Raw genomic sequence first — 20,567 nt, 5'->3', positions numbered from 1 at the left:
CTCTAGCATGCTACGATTTTGGATGAAGCTGTAACGTCGACGGTAAGGTTAAATCAGCTCGGAGCCACTTCCCTCTAAACGTGATACAGAGCCGTGCTGGCTGGTTTATTACATTGGTAGCCCTCTACCTAGTGTCTGACTCACTCGAACCGGAGTCAGAACATACTGTATACAACGGTATCTTTAAACAGAAAATAGTATAGTTCAAACGAAGTTGTAGGGACATACGTTACTTACTCTCACACCTGGCTGGATCTCGATGAGTGGGGCAGAGGACAGAAACAACACGGAAAAGGAAGTTCTTTCAGTTCGCAGTGCATCCGTTTTCCATGCTAGATATTAGAAATTGTTACGGCGTAAAATGGGTAGAGATGTTTGTTGATCACACCAGATTTTAAGTTCCATTGAGATATTACATTCGAAGAAAATTATATCAACGGGAGAAAGCGTAGGGAAAGCACTGACAAAGGAATCGAATCGAATCAGGAGAATACACCATATGAGCGAATGAAGAGAGTGAGCTCCAACGATGATAACCATTTAATACCGGGCAATTCTAGGCTCAGATAAGGAAGCCACTGCAGGCTGCAATATGACAAGTCGAGACACGTAATTCGTAGTTGAATCGCGCATTGGGACCTTGACAAGCATCCGTTGTCCCGCCATGGCAGTCATCAGGTAATCACTTGTAACCTCTTCTTCACGATCCAAGAAGTGAATCGCAAAGACCTTCACGTTATGCTCCCGCCAGTCGTAGGTAGCAGTGGGTGGGAGATCGTGCGGCATGACTGTACAGCTAAAAACCACTTTCTCTCCCATCAACCGCGAGTCCCAATAGACAAAGTCCAAGTCGAATCCGTCAAGATCCAAAGCAATTCTTCGAGCAGGGCCGTGAACACCAGGAGTGTAGGGCATCTTTGTTTCGAGTTCTGAGCCTATGAAAACAAACAAGAGCAGAAACAGTCACTCACTCCGATATAATTGAGTATCCTTTCCTGAGGACGTTCGGCATACTGGATGTTCCGCTCAAACCGCTGAATTTGACGCTGATCGCCCTGCTGCTTCGCAAGCTCCAAGCGTCTCCGCCATGTAGCAATAGCTGTTGGAGATACGGTTAATGTAATAGTGGTAGGACCATTGCCAGGGCGCGGAGTAAGACGACTGTATGGGGCCGTGGATGTCGATGAATGCCCGTAAGAGTGGTTGGGAGTGTGGTTACGACGACGGGAGGACATGCTAGATTGATGCTATATACAGAGAAGTGCGATGGAACGTGAACCTTGACTCTAAAGAGCAGAAGTGCACTCACCTTCGATGAACTGTATACAGTATCTGACTCAATATCGAATCAGATCAAAACTCTTGAAATGATTCAAAGTCGTGACTCGTCGCGTCCACGAACGGGAACACGACACGCAGTCACGTGCCCATGTGTTATGTATTCTTTTAAGGCTCTCGCCACCATTTTGACGATTTACTTTAAATTTCCTCCATGTCATCGAAGGTGTTCTTCTGCCCCTACTCTTTAAATTCATGCGCTCATCTCACCCTTTTTTTTAGCATCACTCTCGCCAGACCTCTCGCCCTCGTAGCAATACTTCCCACCACTCTATTGGGCAAAGTTCATCCACGGCCGCTTACAGTCGTCCTGCTCTGTACCCTGTCCGTGGCCCTACAACTGTAACAATTTACGAGGACCCGATAGCTATAGATGGATTTCGAAGACGCTTGGAGATTGCGAAGCGACAGGGCGATAAGAAATGTATTCGGCGAATGGAGGAGAATCTCAGGCATGCCGAACGTCCTCAGGTAATGGAGCTCAATTATCTCGGGGTGAGTGACTGTTCTTGTTATTACCATTAGTATTCTAACTCAGGGCGCGAAACAAAGATGCCCTATACTCCCGGGACTCACGGCCCCGCTCGAAGAATTCCTTTGGATTTGGATGGATTCAACTTGGACTTTGTCTATTGGGATACACGACTGATAGGAGAGAAGGTTATTTTTTGTTGCACGGTCATGCCACACGATCTTGCCGCCACTACCCCCTATGACTGGCGGGAGCACAAGGTTCAAGTCTTTTCAATCGACCCCTTGGATCGCGAAACGGAAGTAACCAGTGATTACCTGATGACTGCTGTAGCTGGCCAGAGGATGCTTATCAAAGTCCCAACGCGCTCTTCAACTTCGCCTTACGCATCTCGACTTGTCGTATTGCACCCTGAGGGGGGCCTTTTACCTATTCTCGCCCTTTGTTAATGGTGTTCATTGTCGAAAGCTGGTCTCTTTACCCATATGGTGTCTGCCCAGATGTAGGTATTGAACAGAATGGAACAATGTTTGATTTATCTCTTTTGTCACTTATGTTGACTGTATGTACTTTCCTATGTTTGGTATTGTCGCTCTGACCTTCGTCGGTACTATTGATCTCCTTACCTCTCTATGTGCTCCTTGTCTTCCTCTATGCCCATCCTTGTGACATTTTCACCAACGGTCAGTTCAGGAAAGTACTAGTAACACGAACACTTCCGTCGGGAATCCACCTACTCTAAGGTTATTGGCAACTCCCTTGAACGGTCCCTGGTGCGGTTAATAGCGCGTTTTAACGCGTCTTGACGCGTAAAGGGCAATCAGGGACGCGTTTTAGGGCGAAGTTACAGCGACATCCAAAATTGTAGCGCAATTATGATTTTGTGTAGCTCCCCGCCTTTGTTTGTTGCAAGTAATCCAAATTTAGTAAAGGTAAGTTGGTGCTTTGTAGGGCGGGGAAGCAGAGCTCCTACGCCGATTGGCTGGATCAAACTTCGGGCGTCGGGATGGTTTGCCAATTTTGGAATACTTTTTATTTACTACAAACAAGGGCGGGGAGCTACACAAAATCATAATTGCGCTACAATTTTGGATGTCGCTGTAAAGCGCTCGGTAAACACGCACTTCACGTGCTCTGAAGTTTTTTTTTTTTTTTTTTTTTTTTTTTAATTTTCTGCAGATTTACGTGTTACAAGCCGTCTAGTGCTAAGACACACGGGCGCGCTCGTTAGAGCGCTGCCAGTCCTTCTCCTTCTATTCTACTTTGCCCAAACTGTAGGTGGGCTCCTGGTCTCTTTGTTGTGTAGCTGTTGGTATTGATTTTGTGTGTAGGTGATGTGTCACTATAGGTGGCGTGCCTAACGCGGTCATTGATAAGGTATAAGGCATGAAATTAGAACATGAGAAAGTGGGGCATATGGTGAGGTTAGATCTGGGGATGCGGGTGCGTCGCTGTTGGCGACCGGTTCGAGGTTTTGGTGGTGGAGATCATGGCAATCAACGTGTCCGTGTCAGCCCTCTCCCCGTGGTTCGTCTGTGTGTGTGTCGATGAAGTTTTCCAGTTGGGGTGTGCCTGGTGTATGTCGTGGATGATCGATGACCGGTTGGTGACGTGCTCTGAAGTTGTGCATTCTCGCCACCATTATTAGGATACAGACTAAGACAGTTCATTCATTCCACCATGTCATCGAAGGTGAGCGTGCTAGAGTCAAATATCATGAGTTCATCTCCTTTGTATATAGCATCATTCTGGTAAGCGTCGTAGCCACACTCCCCACTCCTACGGGCATTCATCGACATCCACGGCTCCTTACAATCGTCTTATTCCGCACCCTGGCAATGGTCCTACCACTATTACATTAACCGTCGACCCAGCAGTTATCGCTACATGGCGAAGACGCTTGGAGCTTGCGAAGCAGCAGGGCGATCAGCGTCAAATTCAGCGGTTCGAGCAGAACATCCAGTATGCCGAACATCCTCAGGAAAGGATACTCAATTATATCGGAGTGAGTAACTGTTTCTGCCCTTGTTTGATTTCATAGGCTCAGAACTCGAAACAAAGATGCCCTACACTCCTGGTGTTCACGGCCCTGCTCGAAGAATTGCTTTGGATCTTGACGGATTCGACTTGGACTTTGTCTATTGGGACTCACAGTTGATGGGAGAGAAAGTGGTTTTTAGCTGCACAGTCATGCCGCACGATCTGCCACCCACTGCTACCTACGACTGGCGGGAGCATAACGTGAAGGTCTTTGCGATTCACTTCTTGGATCGTGAAGAAGAGGTTACAAGTGATTACCTGATGACTGCCATGGCGGGACAACGGATGCTTGTCAAGGTCCCAATGCGCGATTCAACTACGAATTACGTGTCTCGACTTGTCATATTGCAGCCTGCAGTGGCTTCCTTATCTGAGCCTAGAATTGCCCGGTATTAAATGGATTTCATTGTTGGAACCTAGTCTCTTCTCGTCATTTGCTGATACGATATTCAGTGCTCGGAGAAAGGTAAATGATGTTCGAAGCGATAGTTGATTGATTCTCTGATTTGTTCAGTTTCATTCATGTCTTGTGGTCATTGTATGTGCTTTCCTAAGTTAGTACGCAGCCCATAAGTGTGCGAAACCCGTATAATGATTAATCTACTGCGATAGAATAGAGGACCCGGGCGACATGATGTAAGTACACCTCGATCGTCGTGTTTAATAGGAGGTGGTGAACTCATTAGCGTCGCAAATTCGAATTCTCGTGGACAGTAAGATGGATGCCGTCGACGGAGATAGTGTCAACCCCTAAAAACGCAACTCACGCGTCACGTGATACCGTGTTTCCTCACCCATGGACGACTCACTCGCTCATCCATCCTCTGAACTCAAAAAACCCCAACAGCCCAACGACGATGTAGGAGAAGACCAAGAAGAATCTGGTGATGAAGACGAAGGTACCCTTGACTGGACAAAACTCCTTCCTGCCTCTGCCCGTCCGATCATCCCAAAGCGCGGCGAAAAAGAATTCGAACCCTCCGTCGAGGGTGGTTCTAACCTCCAACAACACATCCTCAATCGATCGCGGAATGCCATGTTTGACGCATTGAAAGCTACGAGGACGATATCTCAGTCAGATTTCTCTTCTTTTTCGTAAGGAAGCTACTAACGCTCGAGAGCAGGAAATCCCTATGTTACGGCATCTACCACCCTTCACTCTCTCGCGTATCGGTTCCGATTGCTAGAGGTCAGGTTATAAATACGCTTGGGCATTCTGTACCTCGACCTACGATTCTTCCCGATGGAAGCAACAAAATCCAAAAAAGACTCGAGTTGTTACCGGAAGAAGCGATATATCTTATCGAACGAGGGTCGTTGTTTTGCTGGAAAGAATCAGATGTTGCCTACGGCGGAGAAAGTGATAACTATCCGTTTGAGATTGTTGGAGGTGCACCGATGGCGGTCCAACAAGCGTTTTCGGAGATGATTGGGAAGGAGGGGTTGAGTTTGGAAAAATACCAGGTGCGTTCGGGTTCTTAGTTCATGATTGATAGGGCTCTTAATCCGAATCTATCGCAGGTCTACTCATACCTTAAACGCCTAGGCTACTCCATCACACGTACACACCCACCAAACGAACACTATCCAACTGCAGATCCATTTCCGTACATGAAACTCCCCGTTGCTCCGCCTCACCCACAAACGATCATGAAAAGAGCACACGAAATCTTCCGTATCATTCCGGATTCCGTATGCAAGGTTCTCAACTGGGTTTTAGGAAAGAGAGGGTTTACGTGGTGGCGTCCGTTGAGTTTTGGAAGATGGATATGTGGGCGTGTGCGATACGGTTCGTTCTCCAACCAATTCTACCTCTGGTTCCGCTGACCTGGCTGCAGGAGACATATTCAAACAACTACGATTCATACCAGCCGGACATTCCGTTCCTCTCTATACCCCTCCTCAACCTATCACCACGGAACCGCAAACGAAACCGGAATCACCATACAAATTCTTTTACAACGTGTACAAACCCCCTACGCCGTTCAAGAAGAGTGCACCGGGTCCACCGGATTATCAGATTGCCGTTGTCAAGTACGTCTCTGTTTTTTTCTCCCCATCTTTTGGTTCATCTTTCTTATCGAACTCTCTGGCAGCGCACGAACGACCCTAATGCCAACCCTGCACGAGCTAACAGCCCTATACGACATATCGCCTGAACTTCCAGTCCCGGTGCCCAAATACAAAAGACCGTCACCTCCAGGTCAACCACCTCGTGGGCCCAATCCGTTCAGTGCGTTACGAGCAGGTAAAAAAACCGTCGTTGTAGCTGTCGTTGATGCAGGAAACGTGGGGTTTTTCAGGTTTGCACAGGGAGAGTGGGGAGAGTGGCCTATGGTTTCTTGAAGAGGGCCGACTTTCGAAGCGGAATAGAAGAGCAACTCGGAGAGTCAAGATCAGGAGTCGTACAGGTTTGTTGAGGAAGAGTTTGTCTGTTATGCCATTTGTAAAAGACAACGATGTGCAGCAATAGTATAGCGGAATGAAAAAATAAATCTTGATGACCGGATCAGGGTCAAAGTGGAACGACGCAAGAATTATCCAAGTACATCGAAAGTCTCAGACGTACGTATTGGGTCGTGACGGTAGACTAGTTAGAATAGACGGCTATAAGCTGCGAAAGATAAGCTAGTAGTAGTACAGACAAGAAAGCGGGTATTGTATGCCTCCAAGACCTTCAAGGCGTCCTCTCATCGCATGAGCTATATCGCAGAGCAAACAGTCAGTAATTTGTGTATAAAACTAGGTCCATATATTTACCTCGGCCGCATCATTCTCGGTCTTGGTCGACTTCCCACCATATTTCTTGACCTCAATATCACTCAAATAACTGAGCTCTCGTCCGACCTTCCGAACTTCATCCCAAAACTCCTTGTTCCCAGGTTTCGAATCCATACATTTCTCATACAAGTTTTCCAAAAATCTGCAATGGGTCACAGCAGATTCAAAAAGCTGAACTGCACACCGGTCAGGAGGGAGGGAGGAAACACCTACATATTCCAAGCATCCACTTCGTCCTCAACCATAGCCGTTTTCCTCATCAACTTCATACATTCTATCATTTCTTCTGTTCGCCTGTGAGCGAATGGTCGGAAAACGACTTCTTCGATCACCGCTCCAAGATCTTCTACTGCCTTCGTTACCACATCACCCTTCTCGGTATTGGCTTTAAAGTCTTCAAGAGGATATGTATTGCCTATAATCCGACCAGGAGCAACCCCTCTGTCCATATCCACATCAACTTTCTTGGATCTGGGTTTATTACCGGGGCGTTTAGAAGGGGGAGAGAGGGACCGTGCAGGCGTTGGCAAGGGTTGAAGTGACTTCGGTTCATCTGGAGAACGTTTCTCCAGCAAAAGCTCCTCGTCGCTGTCATCTTCAGTCGCACTGTCTTCGCCCTGTACGGGGGCCTTTTTCTTGCCCTTTGAAGAAGAGGGAGATGTCTCAACGTCCTTGGTGATTCTGACTTGCGATTGGGATGGAGCAAGCTTTGAGGGCTTTCGGTCGAGCAAAAGGACGTCGTCGTCATCTGCCGTTGCATGTACGTGGCCATCTTTCCTGGCTCTTTTCGCTTCCTTTTGTACTTGAAGAGGGAGGGAGCGTTAGGGGTGCGATACCGCATTCACTGCGAGATACTTACTGTGTTTGACCTTGAACTTCTCCTGACACGTTTCCAACGCTTGTTTGGAAGCCTTGATGACTTTGTTGGGAGGTTCGAAGAATTGGATCGTCTCCGGGTGGGGAGGAGGAACAGGATTGGTCTCAATGTTATCAACGATAGCACAGTGGAACTGAGCTTGTTTAACGCGGTGTAGAGCGGGATTATAGGACTCTATGGTGGAAAACCAAGGCGTGCGGTTTCTACATCAGAGAAATGTTAACGTTGTCAAAGTTAATAACTTAGAAAGAAACACTTTTCCGTACCCATCCTCGTCTTTCGGTCCTGCCTCCATCAAGTCCATAGCATCGACAAAGTCATCCATCGCCTCTTGCTGTTCTTCGGTAGGGATGTATGGGTGTTCTGTCAAGACCTCTCCTTTTTTCGATACAAGGCGATCCAAAGACGCAAAGGTGTACTTTCGAACGTCGTCCGCGAAAGGCATCTGGTGGACAGAGCACCGATTTAGATGCAATTGCGAAAATCAAGCTAATCGTAACTTACTTGAGCCCAAAGAAAACAATGAACGTTCTCGAACATCGTAGGCATCAGCACGCCCATCTTTGGATCCATTCCATCTCGAGTTACCCATCGTGTGATAGCCATCAGTCGCTTGCGCTTCTTGCCTTTGGTGTCTCCTTCAGATTCATCGACATCCATAGCCGCTACCAGCGAAGAAAGCGCAACTTGTTGGTGAGGTCGCTCAGGGTCGGCCCAGACGTAGTATATCTCGCCCATCGATAGCTCTCTTCTGAACTATATGAGCGTATCAGAAAGGGAATCACAGAAAGGATAAGAAGACTCACGTTTTCGGCTGGGAAGAACCCACAAATATCAATGCCTTTCTTAGTTGGAAGGCGACGGAACTGCCCATCGGGGCATGGGGCGTACGAGGTCCCATACTTGAACCCCCTGATCAACTGCTCCTTTTCAATCTTCTCTAATACATCTTTCTTTGGCTTCCCCGATTCATCTACCTCTTCTTCTTCCTCTTCCTTCATACTCACATCGCCGTCAGCGTCCTTACCCTCCTTGGCTTCATCCCGATCTACATAATATTCCGTCCGAGCTTTCAATTGAACGAATACAGACTCTTTCTCGCCGTCATCATCGACATGCATCGTTTCTTGTGCCCCATCCTTGTCATCGTCTATTCGAACATAGAACTTCTTGAAACTTTTTGGACGTGTAACGGCCGTGCATTTACTCGTTTTGACAAGTATCTCCCAAGCTTCCTCAGGTTTCCCTTCAGAGTCTCCGAGACAGAGGACTGTCGGTGTCAACGTAGAACGAGATGATTTTATTTCAGGTCTAGCAACTTCTTGTATTGCGAAAGCCAGAGTTCCAATATGGGCTCCTTTAAGGCGCTCAGCAAGCATTTGGAAGAACTTCTCATTTTGGCGCTAAGGCAAAGGATAAAGGTGAGCTTCACGCTGCGATAAGATTGGGGAGTGAACCTTCTCGTTGGTTTTTTCTTCTTCAATGAAGTGGTAATCATCATCGTCCTGGTCAAAATCCACACCGCTGCATGCATGGACGTCAATGTTACACCAGGAACAGAATATCCATAGGGGTAGGACTCACATAATTGATGTTTGGACGTTCCATTGGTTCATCTTGTCGGCCGTCAACTCCCAATCTTCCAACTCGATCGGGCCTTGTCCATCGGTTATCAGGTAGATTTTACGCGTCCAATTCTTCTTCCCGAGATATTGGGATTGTGTTTCCAGACCAACTATGAGAGCATCAAGAGCTGTCACGAGAACGATTGATCAGCTAAGAAACGTATATTCAGTCGGACTGACTCACGATCGCCATACACGGTCGAAGCAGCGAGCTTGTCCAACTTGGCGAGTGTACCTGCATTAGGTGTACCAATAGGAATGTACTCGACTACGTTCTCGTAACCACCAGCCTGAGTATTAATGAGATTCTTTGTTTCTGAAATCAGGAAGTGAATTAGAGAGAGATAGAACGCGTTCAGAACCGCAACGTTCGCGCACCTTCGGCACCGAACACAATGACACCACATTGGTCTGTCTTCCTCCCGTTGTATATCTGGTGGATGGTGATGAATACGAAGAAAGAAAAACGTGTGAGAACACACCATCTCTTGGATCTTCAGTTTGATGAACTGCAGGGCCCACTGTAAGTTCGTGATTTCCGTGGTACGTTTTTCACCGTGCGGACCATCCGGTAGCTCGACAACTCTGGAATGTCCCATTTCTTTGGAGATGTCCAAGACGAACATCATGACGGTATACTAATTCAACGTTGAACAAATTTCGCGTGAGGTCGTTAAAGAACTTACACCGGAGCGTTCGACCCCAGACGGGGCCATGGTGGGTGTGCAAAATAGGGACGCGATCGAACATGTGACTTCGTTTCAGATGACTCGGGTACTGCCACCTTTAATTAGGGGCGTTTCAAAGTCCCTTCTTCAAAATATATCTCGGTTCTTCTCACAATGTTATTGCTTAGCACTATTCTAGCCAGTCCTCAGCTCGCCGCTCTTACGGGCATTCATCCAATCGTCCTACTCCGGACTCCGTCGGTCACCCTACCACTGTAACAATAACCGAATATCCAAAAGTTATAGAAGGATTTCGACAACGCTTGGAGATTGCGAAGCGACAGGGTGATCATGATGAGAAATGTGTTCGGCGGATGGAGGCAAACATCAAGCATGCCGAACTCTCTCAGGAAATGGAATACAATTATCTTAGGGTGAGTGACTGCTCTTGTTTCAATTCTTTCAACTCAGAATTCGAAACAAAGATGCCCTACACTCCTGGTACTCACGGCCCCGCTCGAAGGATTCATTTGGATTTTGATGGATTCGACTTGGACTTTGTCTATTGAGATACGCGGTTGATAGGAGAGAAGCTCCTTTTTTGCTGCACAGTCATGCCGCACGATCTCGCACCAACTACATTCAACTTCGCCTTATACATCTCAACTTGTCACGTTTCAACCTGAAGACGGCCCTTTGCCTATTCTTGCCCTTTATTAACAGCGTTCGTCATTGGAGACCACTCTCTTCACTCATACAGTGTCTGGTAACAGAATGGAATGGAATGGAAGTTTATTTCCTTTGTCAATTTTATGTCCTTTCCCTGTCTTTTATAACTTACCATCAATATGAATTTCAATGTTTGGATGATCTCAATGCAAACCCATAGGTGTGTGTGTAAAATTTGATAACTCACGTCGGCCATGATTAATTGATTCCCAATTAACTAGTAACCTCGTTGTATGGCTAGGACTTCACAAACCTATCGTGCAAAAGTACAACCTGCTCATCGCAGATGCTCCCACGATTATGGAATCACAGGATAGAGATGCAGCCAGTGTTTGTGAACTCACGCCAGGTTCGACATCAAGATTCAGAACCTCAGCTTCTTCAAGGTAGGATGCTGAAATCTTATCGTTAATCGATCGTGTTTGTCTTTCCCGCCAACCAACAATAGCACAATGGAAAAAGCCCCATTTCCCTAGGCAGACGAAATAGCACGATCTAGCAAAGTACATCTTATCTCATCTAATGTGTGTATAAAATTCCATTCAGATGTGTTTCCTGAGTCGTCCAGGTCCTTAAAATAAAGCGACAGTAATGTAGCGTCTACAAGTAAATCGAAATCGAGATGCGAGGTCTGAACGTTATCCGAGCTCCAAGCTATATAATAGACCTTAACGAGAGGGGCCTGCCATGGGAGAATACGACACCGGTGGGATGCCTTGCGCACCATGTCCAGGAGCTACCACAGGCCAAGTTTGTCCAGCTTGGTTTGTGTAGTAAATATCGTGATTGAATGTAGGTGGGCTACCGATGGGAGGAGATGGAAGCTGGGCCTGGGGTGTGTGTGTGTGTAGGTGATCAGGAAGGTAGTCGATATCTGGGTTTAAGGGAGTTTCTCGAGCACCAGATGGATAAACCGCCGATATTGCAGGCCAAATTTGCCCGTTCTCAGAGGTATAGTATCCTTGGTCTCCATATCCGTGGCCGCTTGAGCCAGGGCCCGATTGGAGACCCTTCCCATTCATTTTGACCTCAGGAGACTCTCCAGCCGTCAAATCCACCTGGCGTTTATCTAGAGTTCCAGGCGGTATGTAGTTTTCACCATACCAGGACAACGAAATGGCAGAACGATGATGATTGTGACCTCCGCGCTTGGAATTTTCGCGTCTCTTAGATTGACCAGGGTAGTAGTCGACGGTGATACGCTCTGAGGCAACCCAAGGTAAAGCGTTTACATCTTTGATGAGCTTTTTGAACCTCGAAAAATAAGATGCGAATGTCAAGTCGTCTGGAGGTGGAGAAGGGGATTTCATTTTGCGATAGTCCTCTGCAGGAAGAGGCTCCACGAATTCCGGACTTCCGATAACAATGGGTTGAGGCTCAATATATTGCGGCTGGGGCATGGCGTGGTCTATAGCCGTCGTGCCCTCCTCCGTTGTGGCCGGATAATGTGTAGTGTCGTCTGAGGAGGAGGAGTACTCGGGTTGATGTGAGGGTTCAGCGACACTGGTTCGACTATTTACAGCATATGGTGGGGTGTAAGTGTCACCAACACCTTGGGCTCGTCGACTGCCAGACCCCCACTGAATGGAAGCCCCCTGGACTGCCCTCTTCAGACGGTCGAAGACGAATCCCCCTACGAATCTATTACCATCTCTCCCTTCTAATGCCTCTTCTTCCCTCTCATGAGCATGCTGCGCCTCGATGTCCCGAATAGTATCCTCCCCTGCAGGTGCCAGAAATGAAGCACCTGGATCAATGTTGAATGTATTGGAATTATCGGGCATGGTGAGATTCTCAGCTGCGCGTGCAGCTTGGCCCACCTCGAGTTCTTTCTCAATACTGTGGTCCTCTGCAAGTCCTTGTCGAGGTGAACGTCGTGATCGATGTGTGCGGTGAGATCGGGGCGACATCATACGTGGGGAGCTTATTGTCAAAGACCGAGCTACTGGTTGTTGCTGGAAGGGTTCATTGTTGTTTGCCATCATTATGAGTCGTCAGAAGAGTTCATAGAGGAATGGAAGGGCCGTGGCCTCTGCAGCCTGCAATCTTTGTGGAAGACAAGAAGAATGACGACGGGTTAACACGACCAAGCAGCACCATGCCCATGCCATTGCCGTGCCGGGTCTCCCGCAACGTGAGATCCAAACTCTGGTCTTTCGAATTCAGTCCACAACAGCGATGAGTAGCACTCAAACGTTGTCAGCTGCCCTCAAAACTTTGGCAAACTATCGAGCACATAGCACAAGAGCTTCTCAAGATGTTCTCGCGAAGGGTAGTGCAATTCTCAGAGACGGTAGACCGGAGGCCAAGTTAGGCGATGACGGTAACTGTTCCTCAATCAAGTCTTCATAAATCTGAACTAAATTTCGATTCCTGTCGTTTGTTTCCGTCCTAGCTTGGGCTTTCCTCGAGCAGGTTTTTCTCGCTGCAATTGATGTAGGAAATATTGAGATAGCGGATGTGGGTATTCATTTACGAACAATCAAGCATGTAAAGTGACACGTCCATTCGATACAGGAATGCCTCCACAAGCTATCAGATAAATTTCCTGGCTCTACACGTGTGGACGTTCTCGCTGGTATACGTATCGAGGCTTCGGAGTCTCCGGAAATTGCTCTCAAGTTTTACGACGATATATTGAAGGATGACTCTGCTAATGCGGTATGTATCTGATTTCACCAGACGGCAATGAGGTACTCACTGAAGGGGTCCTGCAGGCTGTGTGGAAACGTCGTATATCCATTCTCAGACGTACAGGGAAGATTGAAAAAGCCGTGGAAGAACTCAAAGAGTATCTTGACACGTTCTACAACGATCTTGAAGCATGGGTCGAGCTCGCAGACATTTATTCTTCCTGCTACCAGTACGTGCCATGTTGATCTTCGCCAACATCCTCAATTCAAGTTCGTCGCACAGATACTCTTCCGCCTTATCGTCTCTCTCGCATACACTTCTCCTTGCCCCTCAAAACCCTTTCTACACCCTTCAATTTGCTGAAACGGCGTATACCGCAAACGACATACCTCTCGCTTTCAAGATGTTCTCGGTTTGCATCGAGATTGCTGAACGTGACTTGGAGCCTGGAGAAGTTGTGAGGTCGAAGGGCAAAGGTAAAGCCTTAGCAGAAGATATCGATTTGGACGAGAACGCTGGGGAAGGGATCTCTACTAGGGCTTGGTTCGGCCTTAAATTGGTACGGTTGCCCAGATGCGTTGTTCTTTTCCGTAACTGAAGAATATTCCTTTTAGTGCACGCGCATTTTACTTTCCACATCGTCCTCTTCTCCCTCACAGACGCCAATACCAAAGCGGAAGACGATTGAGCTGGTGGATGAACTTGCAACTGAGAGAGTGTTGGCTGTTTACTCCTCTAATGATGGAAAAGGGAAGGAAAATGTTCGGGCCTGGCTTGGACGCTCATAGATACCCAGAAATTCGTACTCACTTCTAATAAGTGTGGATGGCCCATACTATCATTACAGTAATGTAATCTATTTGTCGCGTTTAGAAGCCGGCCTTTCGTTCATGGTTAATAATCAACCCGGATCCACGTGCAACTGTGATGTGGAGAAGGAAGTGACAACGTTCAGATAGAATGCTTCTCAACGAAGAGAAACACGTACGTCCCTTCACCTTGGCGTATATAGCCTGTTGAAGTTGCACAGAGCGGAGCTCTAAACCCGCCATAGTCAAACAGAATCACACAACAATAGACCTCATTTCGACGCCACACACATCCTCACCTCAACAACCACATGGCGCCCGCTGAACCAAATACCCAGGTGGGTATACCAGGAGTCCCGCAAGGAAACGTCACTCCCCCTAGATCAGTTGAGCCTGATTCTGAATCCAAAACCAAAACTACGCCCCTTCAGCCACGTTTGAACAAATACTCACTGAAACCATCCATCCCATCTCCCGAAAAACGCATCGATGTCGCGAATCACACTCAAGGCTATTACTACGGGCCAATGCCAGTTCAAGAGTTCTTTGACACATTCATGCCCTACAAGGATCTCAGCTTCAAAAGGAACAGGCCAAGTGAGACCCAGCGGGAGAAGTTGATCAGTGTAGCCACCATGGAATCAGAGTCGGCGATGTACACCGCATTTGTGAGTTAATTTAAACTTACTGTAGTGGTGGACTCAATCAAGTTACAGGTTGATGCGCTCAAAGGCTGGCCCCCTCCAGATGACGGACGCAGGAAAGTCGAGCTTGAGTTCCACGATGTCCACTCGTATCAAGATCCAAATTGTGGCGAGCTCGCTGTCGATGTCGCTGTTGTCGACACCTCAATCAAACATCTTTGGGCCAATGGGAAGAAGGTCTCCTTCTCAGAGCACGAGACTCACACAGAGTTCAAGTTGAGCAACTCTTTTGACCCGTTCGTTGAGAAGGAGACGAACCGACAGATCGAAGATTCAACGCAAGACTCAGCGGATGACAACACCAACATACTCTCTACTCGTGACTGGGGGGATTTTGAGTTCGAGAACTCGACCAACGATGGCATATCCTGTCGTGGACAGCTCGCATACTATGCTGCTGCCGCAATGACTGTCCAATATCGCACACATTTTTTCCAGCTCCTCATGTTCAACGCCTACGCTCGAATCATCCGCTGGGACAGGTCTTGCGCCATCGTCTCACAACGATTCGATTATGCTGAAGAACCCGACTTGATCTTCGATTTCTATCGACGCCTCGCACAACTGGACCGTGGAGAACGCGGTTATGATCCCGAGATCACCTACGCGACAGAGGGGGAAGCCGAATTGGCTCGCGCGGCGTTTCGTAGCTTCCACCCTGATGGGTGGCATGGCCGCTTCGAATTTCCGAAAAAGCTTCACAACCGCGACATTCGTAGTCAGGCGTTTCGTACGCTCACAACTGGCGATTCACAATTCGTCATATGTGCTCCCGTTTTCTATCCCGACTGCTACACCCCCTTCGGACGCTCCACTCAACGTTCACTCGCCTATAGATTGGGCAAGGAGACGATATGCTTTATGAAGCACTTCCACTCTCAGAACTACAGCACTACGTTGAAAGAAAGTACAGTCTACCTGCGGCTTGACGACAAAAGGAAGACGGACAAGAACTTTCCGAGGGGATTCTGCCGGATGATTACAGGAGGTGATGTTCCTGGCACGGTGTCCATAGGACACCTGTTTTGGAACGCATCGTGGGTATGTGGTTGCGTGAGGGAACCGCGTCAACTCATCGTACATCGTATATTCCTCGAAGAAGTTGGGCGTAGCATACGAACATTTACCAACGCCAAAACTATGTTAACCTGTGTTGCAGATGCGATGGAGGGTAAGCTTCCTCTAAATATACATATTATATGTTGGCTTACCGTTCTTTCCTCAGCTCATTCATATCTTCTTCATGTGCTTGGAATCCTTCACCGAGATATCTCCCCAGGCAATATCCTCATGGAACGATACCCGGAAGTTCCTGGAGGTAAAGTCCGTAGAGGCATGCTCATCGATTTTGACCATGCACTGGATTTAAACCGAACGGGACGCTCACAATCTCCCGGTCGATCAGTAAGTTATTTCCGCACGCGTGGCATACCTTTTGATTAATCTCAATTATTCAGGGAACCTTTCAGTTTTTCTCGGCTGCTTTGCTCCTAGATCCTAGGGTGGTTCAGAGTGGAATAGATGACCGAGAGTCCTGTTTCCATAGTATCGTCTACCTAAGCATGCTCCACCTTCAACACGGACTAAGCAACAACCCTACGAAGCTGCATGCTCAGCTGATGTCGTTATTTGAAGATGCTCTTGGCACCCACAAAGAGGGTGCACTCACTCAAAACTTGTATCAACGCTTTGACTGGGCTAACCAGGGATTGCAGAAAACCTTGACTGTGCTGGCCGATGTTATCAAGTGGCGTTACGTAGAAATAGCGGAGGAATCCCCTGAGCTTGCCGTCATACTGAAGAAACTACGAGATGAGAATATGAAGCTTTTGGAGGACAGACATTGGATGCACAACACCATAAGGGAACATCTCAAGACCATGCCAGATCCTCCGGAGGAAATAGAGTTCGTTGTGAACTCACATCACCCACTCGTCACCACTCCAGCGTCGAAGAGGAGCTCTGACACTCTAAACACGTCCAATAGGTTGGGTCTGGATGGACATCTCCCCGCTGATATTTCTTCTTCCAATAAGCGACAGAAGACCAAATAATAAAAGGGATATTGGTTTGGGATGTAGCATACTTACCTTCTGTGTCTTGGATGGGCCTCGTCGATTTGAATCGCATACACTTGTCCTTTTGATCGCACGACTTACGCCTCGAAAAATTCGAGGGAAGGACTGCGTACGGCGTCCATCTATGTTCTTGCAGATCAAGGGTCGAAACTTGGCCGTTATGAAGCAGCCCCGTAGAACCAATGAAAACCATGTAGGCAATATTAGTGAAGAAACTCTACAGCAACATATAATCGACTACTGGCTCGTGATGCTCCGTTGGTTGAAACAGGTTCGAATTCTACAGATCGTTCGTGGCAGCGGCAGGGATGGAATGCTGTCGGTAATCGACAATACTCGGATATTTCTTCCCTTGAAACATTCCAAGTAGGTGTGTTCCACTCCTCTGATGGGCTTAAGTATCTCAGAGTGTTGATGTCTCCACGAAGCATCAGGAAAGATGTAAGGCCGGGTTGCCCTACTAATCCCATCGCCGGGCAACTCACATCCCTGGTTTATTGTTTATTTAACGGCCCGGACTCCGCACGCACTCACGTGTTCGGAAGTTGTCCCTCGCCCCTACTGTATTGCAATTCTTTCTTTCTTTCTCCACATGTCATCGAAAGTGTGTGTTCCCCGCTCTCTGGAGGCAAAATCCATGGTTCAGTTCATCTCACAACTCTATTCTTTAGCCTCACCCTAGCCAGTCCTCTGACCCCCGTAGCCACATTTCCCACTGTTCAACCTGGGCCCCATACAGTCGTCCCCCTCCGCGTACACTGTCGGTCGCTCCACTCTAGCATTGACCGAGGATCCAAGAGTTATAGATTGCTATCGAAGACGCTTGGAGCTTGCCAAACGACAGGGCGATGAGAGTGTTATTCGGCAGATGGAGGAAAACATCAGGCATGCCGAACTTCCTCACGTAGTGGAATACAATTATCTTGGGGTGAGTGACTTGTTCTTCTTTTTATCATTATTCTACTCAGAATCCGAAACAAAGATGCCCTACACTCCTGGTACTCACGGCCCCGATCGAAGAATTCGTTTGGACTTAGATGGATTCGACTTGGACTTTGTCTATTGGGATACACGGTTGATTGGAGAGAAGGTTATTTTGGGATGCACCGTCATGCCGCACGATCTCGCATCCACTACCCTCTACGACTGGCGGGAGCATAATGTAAAAGTCTTCATGATCGACCGCTTGGATCGCGAAATCGAGGTTACGAATGATTTCCTGATGACTGGCGTCGCTGGGCAGAAGATAATCATCAAAGTCCCAACGGGCCATTCAAGTTTACCTTGCACATCTCAACTTGTCATGTTTCAGCCTGAAGAGGACCCTTTGCCTGTGCCTATCCTTGCCCTTTATTAATTGTATCCATTGTTGGAACCTGATCTCTTTGCTCATATGCTGCCTTGGAGTTAGGTAACAGAATGGAAACAACAAGCAAGTGACATGTTATAACGTGTCTTGACGCGTATGGGTAATCAGGGATGCGTTTTAGTGTGTTAGAGCAGCGAACTAGGGGCAGCCATATCGTTTGTGATACGGAAACTGGGAACGAGCACACACGGGAGGTTCATTCGCGGGTTACCAAGGTGAACAAACTCGAGATTTGAAATCTGAGTCATCCTCTGCATCGGATCACAACAACTTTGGATAATAGGCTACTAGATAGATACATAAGTTGTACAACGGTCTTCTGGGTCTGAATTTCATGTATAAACTTAAATTAAGTCCCTTCCTGCTCACGCTTCCTTCCTACCCAATACGAGCCGTTGGGAAACTCGTACTCCGTGATACTCTTTGCATGCATCTCAATACTGTTGCAAACAGGCGATCAGAATCGTGTTGGAGACCAATAGACCGGATCTAACCTATATCCTTCGTGAGGATTGGATGGTACATTGTATCGTCCACGAGAGTTGATTGAGCAAGGAGTCACGAAGTGTTCGTGCAGGTGATCGACAAACTCGAGTACGTTTCGCTCCATGGTTCCCGAGATGGAGATGTAATCAATCAGACTACAATATGACTCAGAACCAGGAAAATCAAGAGTAACAAGTACCAGCCATACCTCAAGTGAATGACATATTCACAGAGACCGACACCGCCTGCATGTGGGCAAACAGGAACACCGAATCTAAAAGAATAATAAAGGTGAACGAGGTGAAAAGAGAATGGTAGTTGACGCTTGCTTTGCAGCCATGAGTAACACGCTGATAACCTCGCTGACACCGGCCAGTCGACACGAATCGATCTGGCAAACGTCGATAGCCTCTGCTTGAAGTAGTTGCTTGAAAACCATTCGGTTATGTGCGTGTTCCCCGGTCGCTACACCGATACCATAGGGTTTCAGACCCTTCCGGATCGCAGCGTGACCGAGAATGTCGTCCGGTGCGGTAGGTTCTTCGATGAACCTGGTAGAGATGCACAGGTTAGTTTCTGTTATACTACGAACAGTACAAGAGCACACCAAGGTTTAATATCCTGCAGGCCCTTCACATAATCGATCGCCTGTTGGACGTCCCAAACTTGGTTTGCATCGATCATAAGAACAGCACCAGTCGGTCCCGCGTTCTTGCCCTTCAAGTCTTCACTATCAGGATTTCTGGGTTTCGCTCCAGAGGGAAGGTATTGCGGGTCGTCGATGATTGATCGAATGATCTTGCCACGGCGCAAGTCGTTAGCCTGGTCAGCCCCGACCTTCATCTTGAAATGGTTGAAACCAGCAGCGACAGCTTCTTTTGTGAGACGAGCAACCTTCTCATCTGAGTATCCAAGCCAGCCCGCAGAAGTAACGTATGCGGGGTATCTGTGGGTGGGTTTATTTAAGAAAGACAGTCATCGTTCTGGTACGCACCCAACTTCACGAACAAACGCTTCACGTTCATTCTTGGATGCTTCCTTCTCCTTCAACATCGCCAAAGCCTCTTCTTTTGTGATCGCATCAGAAATGTACCGCCATGCTGCAGAACGGACGAGTTCCTCTGGTGTAAAGTCGACGACAAGTTTCCATAATGGCTTTTGGCGAGCGCGTGCGTACATATCCCAAAGAGCGTTATTGACAGCGCCTGAAGCAATGTGAATGACACCTTTCTCTGGGCCAATCCTGAAAAAGAGTACATCAATGTATTCAATGTGATTCAACAGAAACATACCAACGAAGTTGAGGGTCGGCCATGAGGTAGTCCCAGGTCTTGCCCATGTCGGCGAAAAGGGTTTCGGTATCTTTACCGACGAGGCGTTTGGAGACTTCTTTGATTGCTTCGATTACCTTTTCGTTCAGTCTATCAGGTCGCGTGGATAGTCTGGTGTATTGGGAACCTCACGATTTCATTTCCACGACCGATGGTAAACGTCATTCCATGCCCAACTAGGTCTGAATCCGTTTTGAGTGTGACATAAGCCGAAGAGTAGTCGCAGTCGGTGTTCCTGCATGATTATATGTTGAGTTTTGAAACATTCCTTTTGTTGACTATAGACCCACATAGCATCGGTTCCATCTCCAGTTAACGATGTAGGAAACCGGACGTCTATGATTGCTCGTCAGCTATAAGATGCTCCCACTGGCATAGTTTTCGAACCATGAGTCTCGTATCCAGTTATCGTGGGCATGGTAGAGGATGATAGACACGGCTAAAAGAATGAATGAGAAAAATGAGCTTCCAAAGCTGGCTTTTTATATACTTTCACACTTTCACCGGCTACACGGTCCGCGGACCGTTAATTCCGTTCTCTTACTTCCGCCATTTATCCGATCAAGTTTGTTGGACAAAGTTCGGTCTCTCCACGTTTGAGTGCCACAGGGAATGCTTCCTCAAAA

General features: G+C 47.6%; 10 protein-coding genes across 12 annotated transcripts; 6 read left to right on the top strand and 4 right to left on the bottom strand.

Annotated features, from left to right (window-relative positions):
- Positions 1-385: 385 nt before the first annotated feature.
- E1B28_003870 (uncharacterized protein) lies at positions 386-1,372 on the bottom strand. Its single transcript, XM_043148308.1, has 3 exons — positions 1,310-1,372; positions 972-1,247; positions 386-915 (listed from the first exon to the last, which is right to left on the bottom strand). The coding sequence occupies exons 2-3, from the start codon at positions 1,233-1,235 to the stop codon at positions 541-543; spliced, it is 639 nt and encodes a 212-aa protein (XP_043012903.1). The 5' UTR covers positions 1,236-1,247; positions 1,310-1,372; the 3' UTR covers positions 386-540.
- A 68-nt stretch (positions 1,373-1,440) lies between these two features.
- On the top strand, positions 1,441-2,530 carry E1B28_003869 (uncharacterized protein). The gene is made up of 3 exons (XM_043148307.1): positions 1,441-1,504; positions 1,561-1,833; positions 1,891-2,530. Exons 1-3 carry the CDS (start codon positions 1,493-1,495, stop codon positions 2,257-2,259), a joined length of 654 nt encoding a protein of 217 aa, XP_043012902.1. The 5' UTR covers positions 1,441-1,492; the 3' UTR covers positions 2,260-2,530.
- A 474-nt stretch (positions 2,531-3,004) lies between these two features.
- Positions 3,005-4,246, top strand: E1B28_003868 (uncharacterized protein; the record flags this gene model as incomplete). The annotated part of the gene is made up of 4 exons (XM_043148306.1): positions 3,005-3,084; positions 3,142-3,502; positions 3,552-3,815; positions 3,872-4,246. Exons 2-4 carry the CDS (start codon positions 3,491-3,493, stop codon positions 4,244-4,246), a joined length of 651 nt encoding a protein of 216 aa, XP_043012901.1. The 5' UTR covers positions 3,005-3,084; positions 3,142-3,490.
- A 393-nt stretch (positions 4,247-4,639) lies between these two features.
- On the top strand, positions 4,640-6,216 carry E1B28_003867 (uncharacterized protein). Its single transcript, XM_043148305.1, has 5 exons — positions 4,640-4,924; positions 4,975-5,314; positions 5,372-5,639; positions 5,689-5,884; positions 5,947-6,216. Exons 1-5 carry the CDS (start codon positions 4,647-4,649, stop codon positions 6,194-6,196), a joined length of 1,332 nt encoding a protein of 443 aa, XP_043012900.1. The 5' UTR covers positions 4,640-4,646; the 3' UTR covers positions 6,197-6,216.
- Positions 6,217-6,282: 66 nt separating this feature from the next.
- Positions 6,283-9,874, bottom strand: E1B28_003866 (uncharacterized protein). Its single transcript, XM_043148304.1, has 13 exons — positions 9,820-9,874; positions 9,616-9,771; positions 9,512-9,566; positions 9,318-9,449; positions 9,093-9,261; positions 8,966-9,032; positions 8,315-8,911; positions 8,013-8,264; positions 7,775-7,953; positions 7,491-7,711; positions 6,845-7,433; positions 6,611-6,773; positions 6,283-6,552 (listed from the first exon to the last, which is right to left on the bottom strand). The coding sequence occupies exons 1-13, from the start codon at positions 9,847-9,849 to the stop codon at positions 6,541-6,543; spliced, it is 2,622 nt and encodes an 873-aa protein (XP_043012899.1). The 5' UTR covers positions 9,850-9,874; the 3' UTR covers positions 6,283-6,540.
- Positions 9,875-10,975: 1,101 nt separating this feature from the next.
- Positions 10,976-12,617, bottom strand: E1B28_003865 (uncharacterized protein). The gene has a single exon (XM_043148303.1). The coding sequence runs from the start codon at positions 12,513-12,515 to the stop codon at positions 11,199-11,201; it is 1,317 nt and encodes a 438-aa protein (XP_043012898.1). The 5' UTR covers positions 12,516-12,617; the 3' UTR covers positions 10,976-11,198.
- Positions 12,618-12,708: 91 nt separating this feature from the next.
- E1B28_003864 (uncharacterized protein) lies at positions 12,709-13,952 on the top strand (the record flags this gene model as incomplete). Its single annotated transcript, XM_043148302.1, has 6 exons — positions 12,709-12,853; positions 12,926-12,990; positions 13,048-13,191; positions 13,248-13,393; positions 13,447-13,723; positions 13,779-13,952. 6 exons carry the CDS (start codon positions 12,709-12,711, stop codon positions 13,950-13,952), a joined length of 951 nt encoding a protein of 316 aa, XP_043012897.1.
- A 332-nt stretch (positions 13,953-14,284) lies between these two features.
- E1B28_003863 (uncharacterized protein) lies at positions 14,285-16,731 on the top strand (the record flags this gene model as incomplete). Its single annotated transcript, XM_043148301.1, has 4 exons — positions 14,285-14,641; positions 14,690-15,848; positions 15,903-16,081; positions 16,135-16,731. 4 exons carry the CDS (start codon positions 14,285-14,287, stop codon positions 16,729-16,731), a joined length of 2,292 nt encoding a protein of 763 aa, XP_043012896.1.
- Positions 16,732-17,365: 634 nt separating this feature from the next.
- E1B28_003862 (uncharacterized protein) lies at positions 17,366-18,378 on the top strand. The gene is made up of 2 exons (XM_043148300.1): positions 17,366-17,683; positions 17,738-18,378. The coding sequence occupies exons 1-2, from the start codon at positions 17,624-17,626 to the stop codon at positions 18,110-18,112; spliced, it is 435 nt and encodes a 144-aa protein (XP_043012895.1). The 5' UTR covers positions 17,366-17,623; the 3' UTR covers positions 18,113-18,378.
- On the bottom strand, positions 18,374-20,399 carry E1B28_003861 (uncharacterized protein). Of its 3 annotated transcripts, XM_043160722.1 has the most exons (10): positions 20,329-20,399; positions 20,232-20,277; positions 20,074-20,176; positions 19,903-20,018; positions 19,605-19,853; positions 19,218-19,556; positions 18,940-19,161; positions 18,819-18,884; positions 18,619-18,765; positions 18,374-18,564 (listed from the first exon to the last, which is right to left on the bottom strand). In XM_043160722.1, the coding sequence occupies exons 1-10, from the start codon at positions 20,357-20,359 to the stop codon at positions 18,474-18,476; spliced, it is 1,410 nt and encodes a 469-aa protein (XP_043012892.1). In that variant the 5' UTR covers positions 20,360-20,399; the 3' UTR covers positions 18,374-18,473. The 3 variants fall into 3 exon arrangements, with proteins under 3 accessions (XP_043012892.1, XP_043012894.1, XP_043012893.1); XM_043160724.1 differs by having other exon boundaries at positions 20,232-20,399; XM_043160723.1 differs by having other exon boundaries at positions 18,379-18,564; positions 18,819-19,161; positions 20,232-20,394.
- Between the last annotated feature and the right edge of the window lie 168 nt (positions 20,400-20,567).

Source organism: Marasmius oreades, chromosome 2 (assembly GCF_018924745.1).
Source record: "Marasmius oreades isolate 03SP1 chromosome 2, whole genome shotgun sequence".
Taxonomy (NCBI): Eukaryota; Fungi; Basidiomycota; class Agaricomycetes; order Agaricales; family Marasmiaceae; genus Marasmius; species Marasmius oreades.
This window is presented reverse-complemented; position numbering and strand designations above follow the sequence as displayed.

Bases quoted from the DNA above. Each gene is read 5' to 3' on its own strand.
- E1B28_003870 (XM_043148308.1), bottom strand. From the start codon at position 1,235: ATGTCCTCCCGTCGTCGTAACCACACTCCCAACCACTCTTACGGGCAT. The intron at 916-971 runs GTGAGTGACTGT...CTCGAAACAAAG, and splicing joins GGATACTCAATTATATCGGA to ATGCCCTACACTCCTGGTGT.
- E1B28_003869 (XM_043148307.1), top strand. The intron at 1,834-1,890 runs GTGAGTGACTGT...CGCGAAACAAAG, and splicing joins TGGAGCTCAATTATCTCGGG to ATGCCCTATACTCCCGGGAC.
- E1B28_003867 (XM_043148305.1), top strand. From the start codon at position 4,647: ATGGACGACTCACTCGCTCATCCATCCTCTGAACTCAAAAAACCCCAA. The intron at 4,925-4,974 runs GTCAGATTTCTC...GCTCGAGAGCAG, and splicing joins GCTACGAGGACGATATCTCA to GAAATCCCTATGTTACGGCA. The intron at 5,640-5,688 runs GTTCGTTCTCCA...ACCTGGCTGCAG, and splicing joins ATGTGGGCGTGTGCGATACG to GAGACATATTCAAACAACTA.
- E1B28_003866 (XM_043148304.1), bottom strand. From the start codon at position 9,849: ATGGCCCCGTCTGGGGTCGAACGCTCCGGT. The intron at 9,567-9,615 runs GTGTGTTCTCAC...ACCATCCACCAG, and splicing joins AACTGAAGATCCAAGAGATG to ATATACAACGGGAGGAAGAC. The intron at 7,434-7,490 runs GTAAGTATCTCG...TCCCTCTTCAAG, and splicing joins GAAGTTCAAGGTCAAACACA to TACAAAAGGAAGCGAAAAGA.
- E1B28_003865 (XM_043148303.1), bottom strand. From the start codon at position 12,515: ATGATGGCAAACAACAATGAACCCTTCCAGCAACAACCAGTAGCTCGG.
- E1B28_003862 (XM_043148300.1), top strand. From the start codon at position 17,624: ATGGAGGAAAACATCAGGCATGCCGAACTTCCTCACGTAGTGGAATAC. The intron at 17,684-17,737 runs GTGAGTGACTTG...TCCGAAACAAAG, and splicing joins TGGAATACAATTATCTTGGG to ATGCCCTACACTCCTGGTAC.
- E1B28_003861 (XM_043160722.1), bottom strand. From the start codon at position 20,359: ATGCCCACGATAACTGGATACGAGACTCATG. The intron at 19,854-19,902 runs GTATGTTTCTGT...ACTCTTTTTCAG, and splicing joins GCCGACCCTCAACTTCGTTG to GATTGGCCCAGAGAAAGGTG. The intron at 19,557-19,604 runs GTGCGTACCAGA...ACCCACCCACAG, and splicing joins GCGTTTGTTCGTGAAGTTGG to ATACCCCGCATACGTTACTT.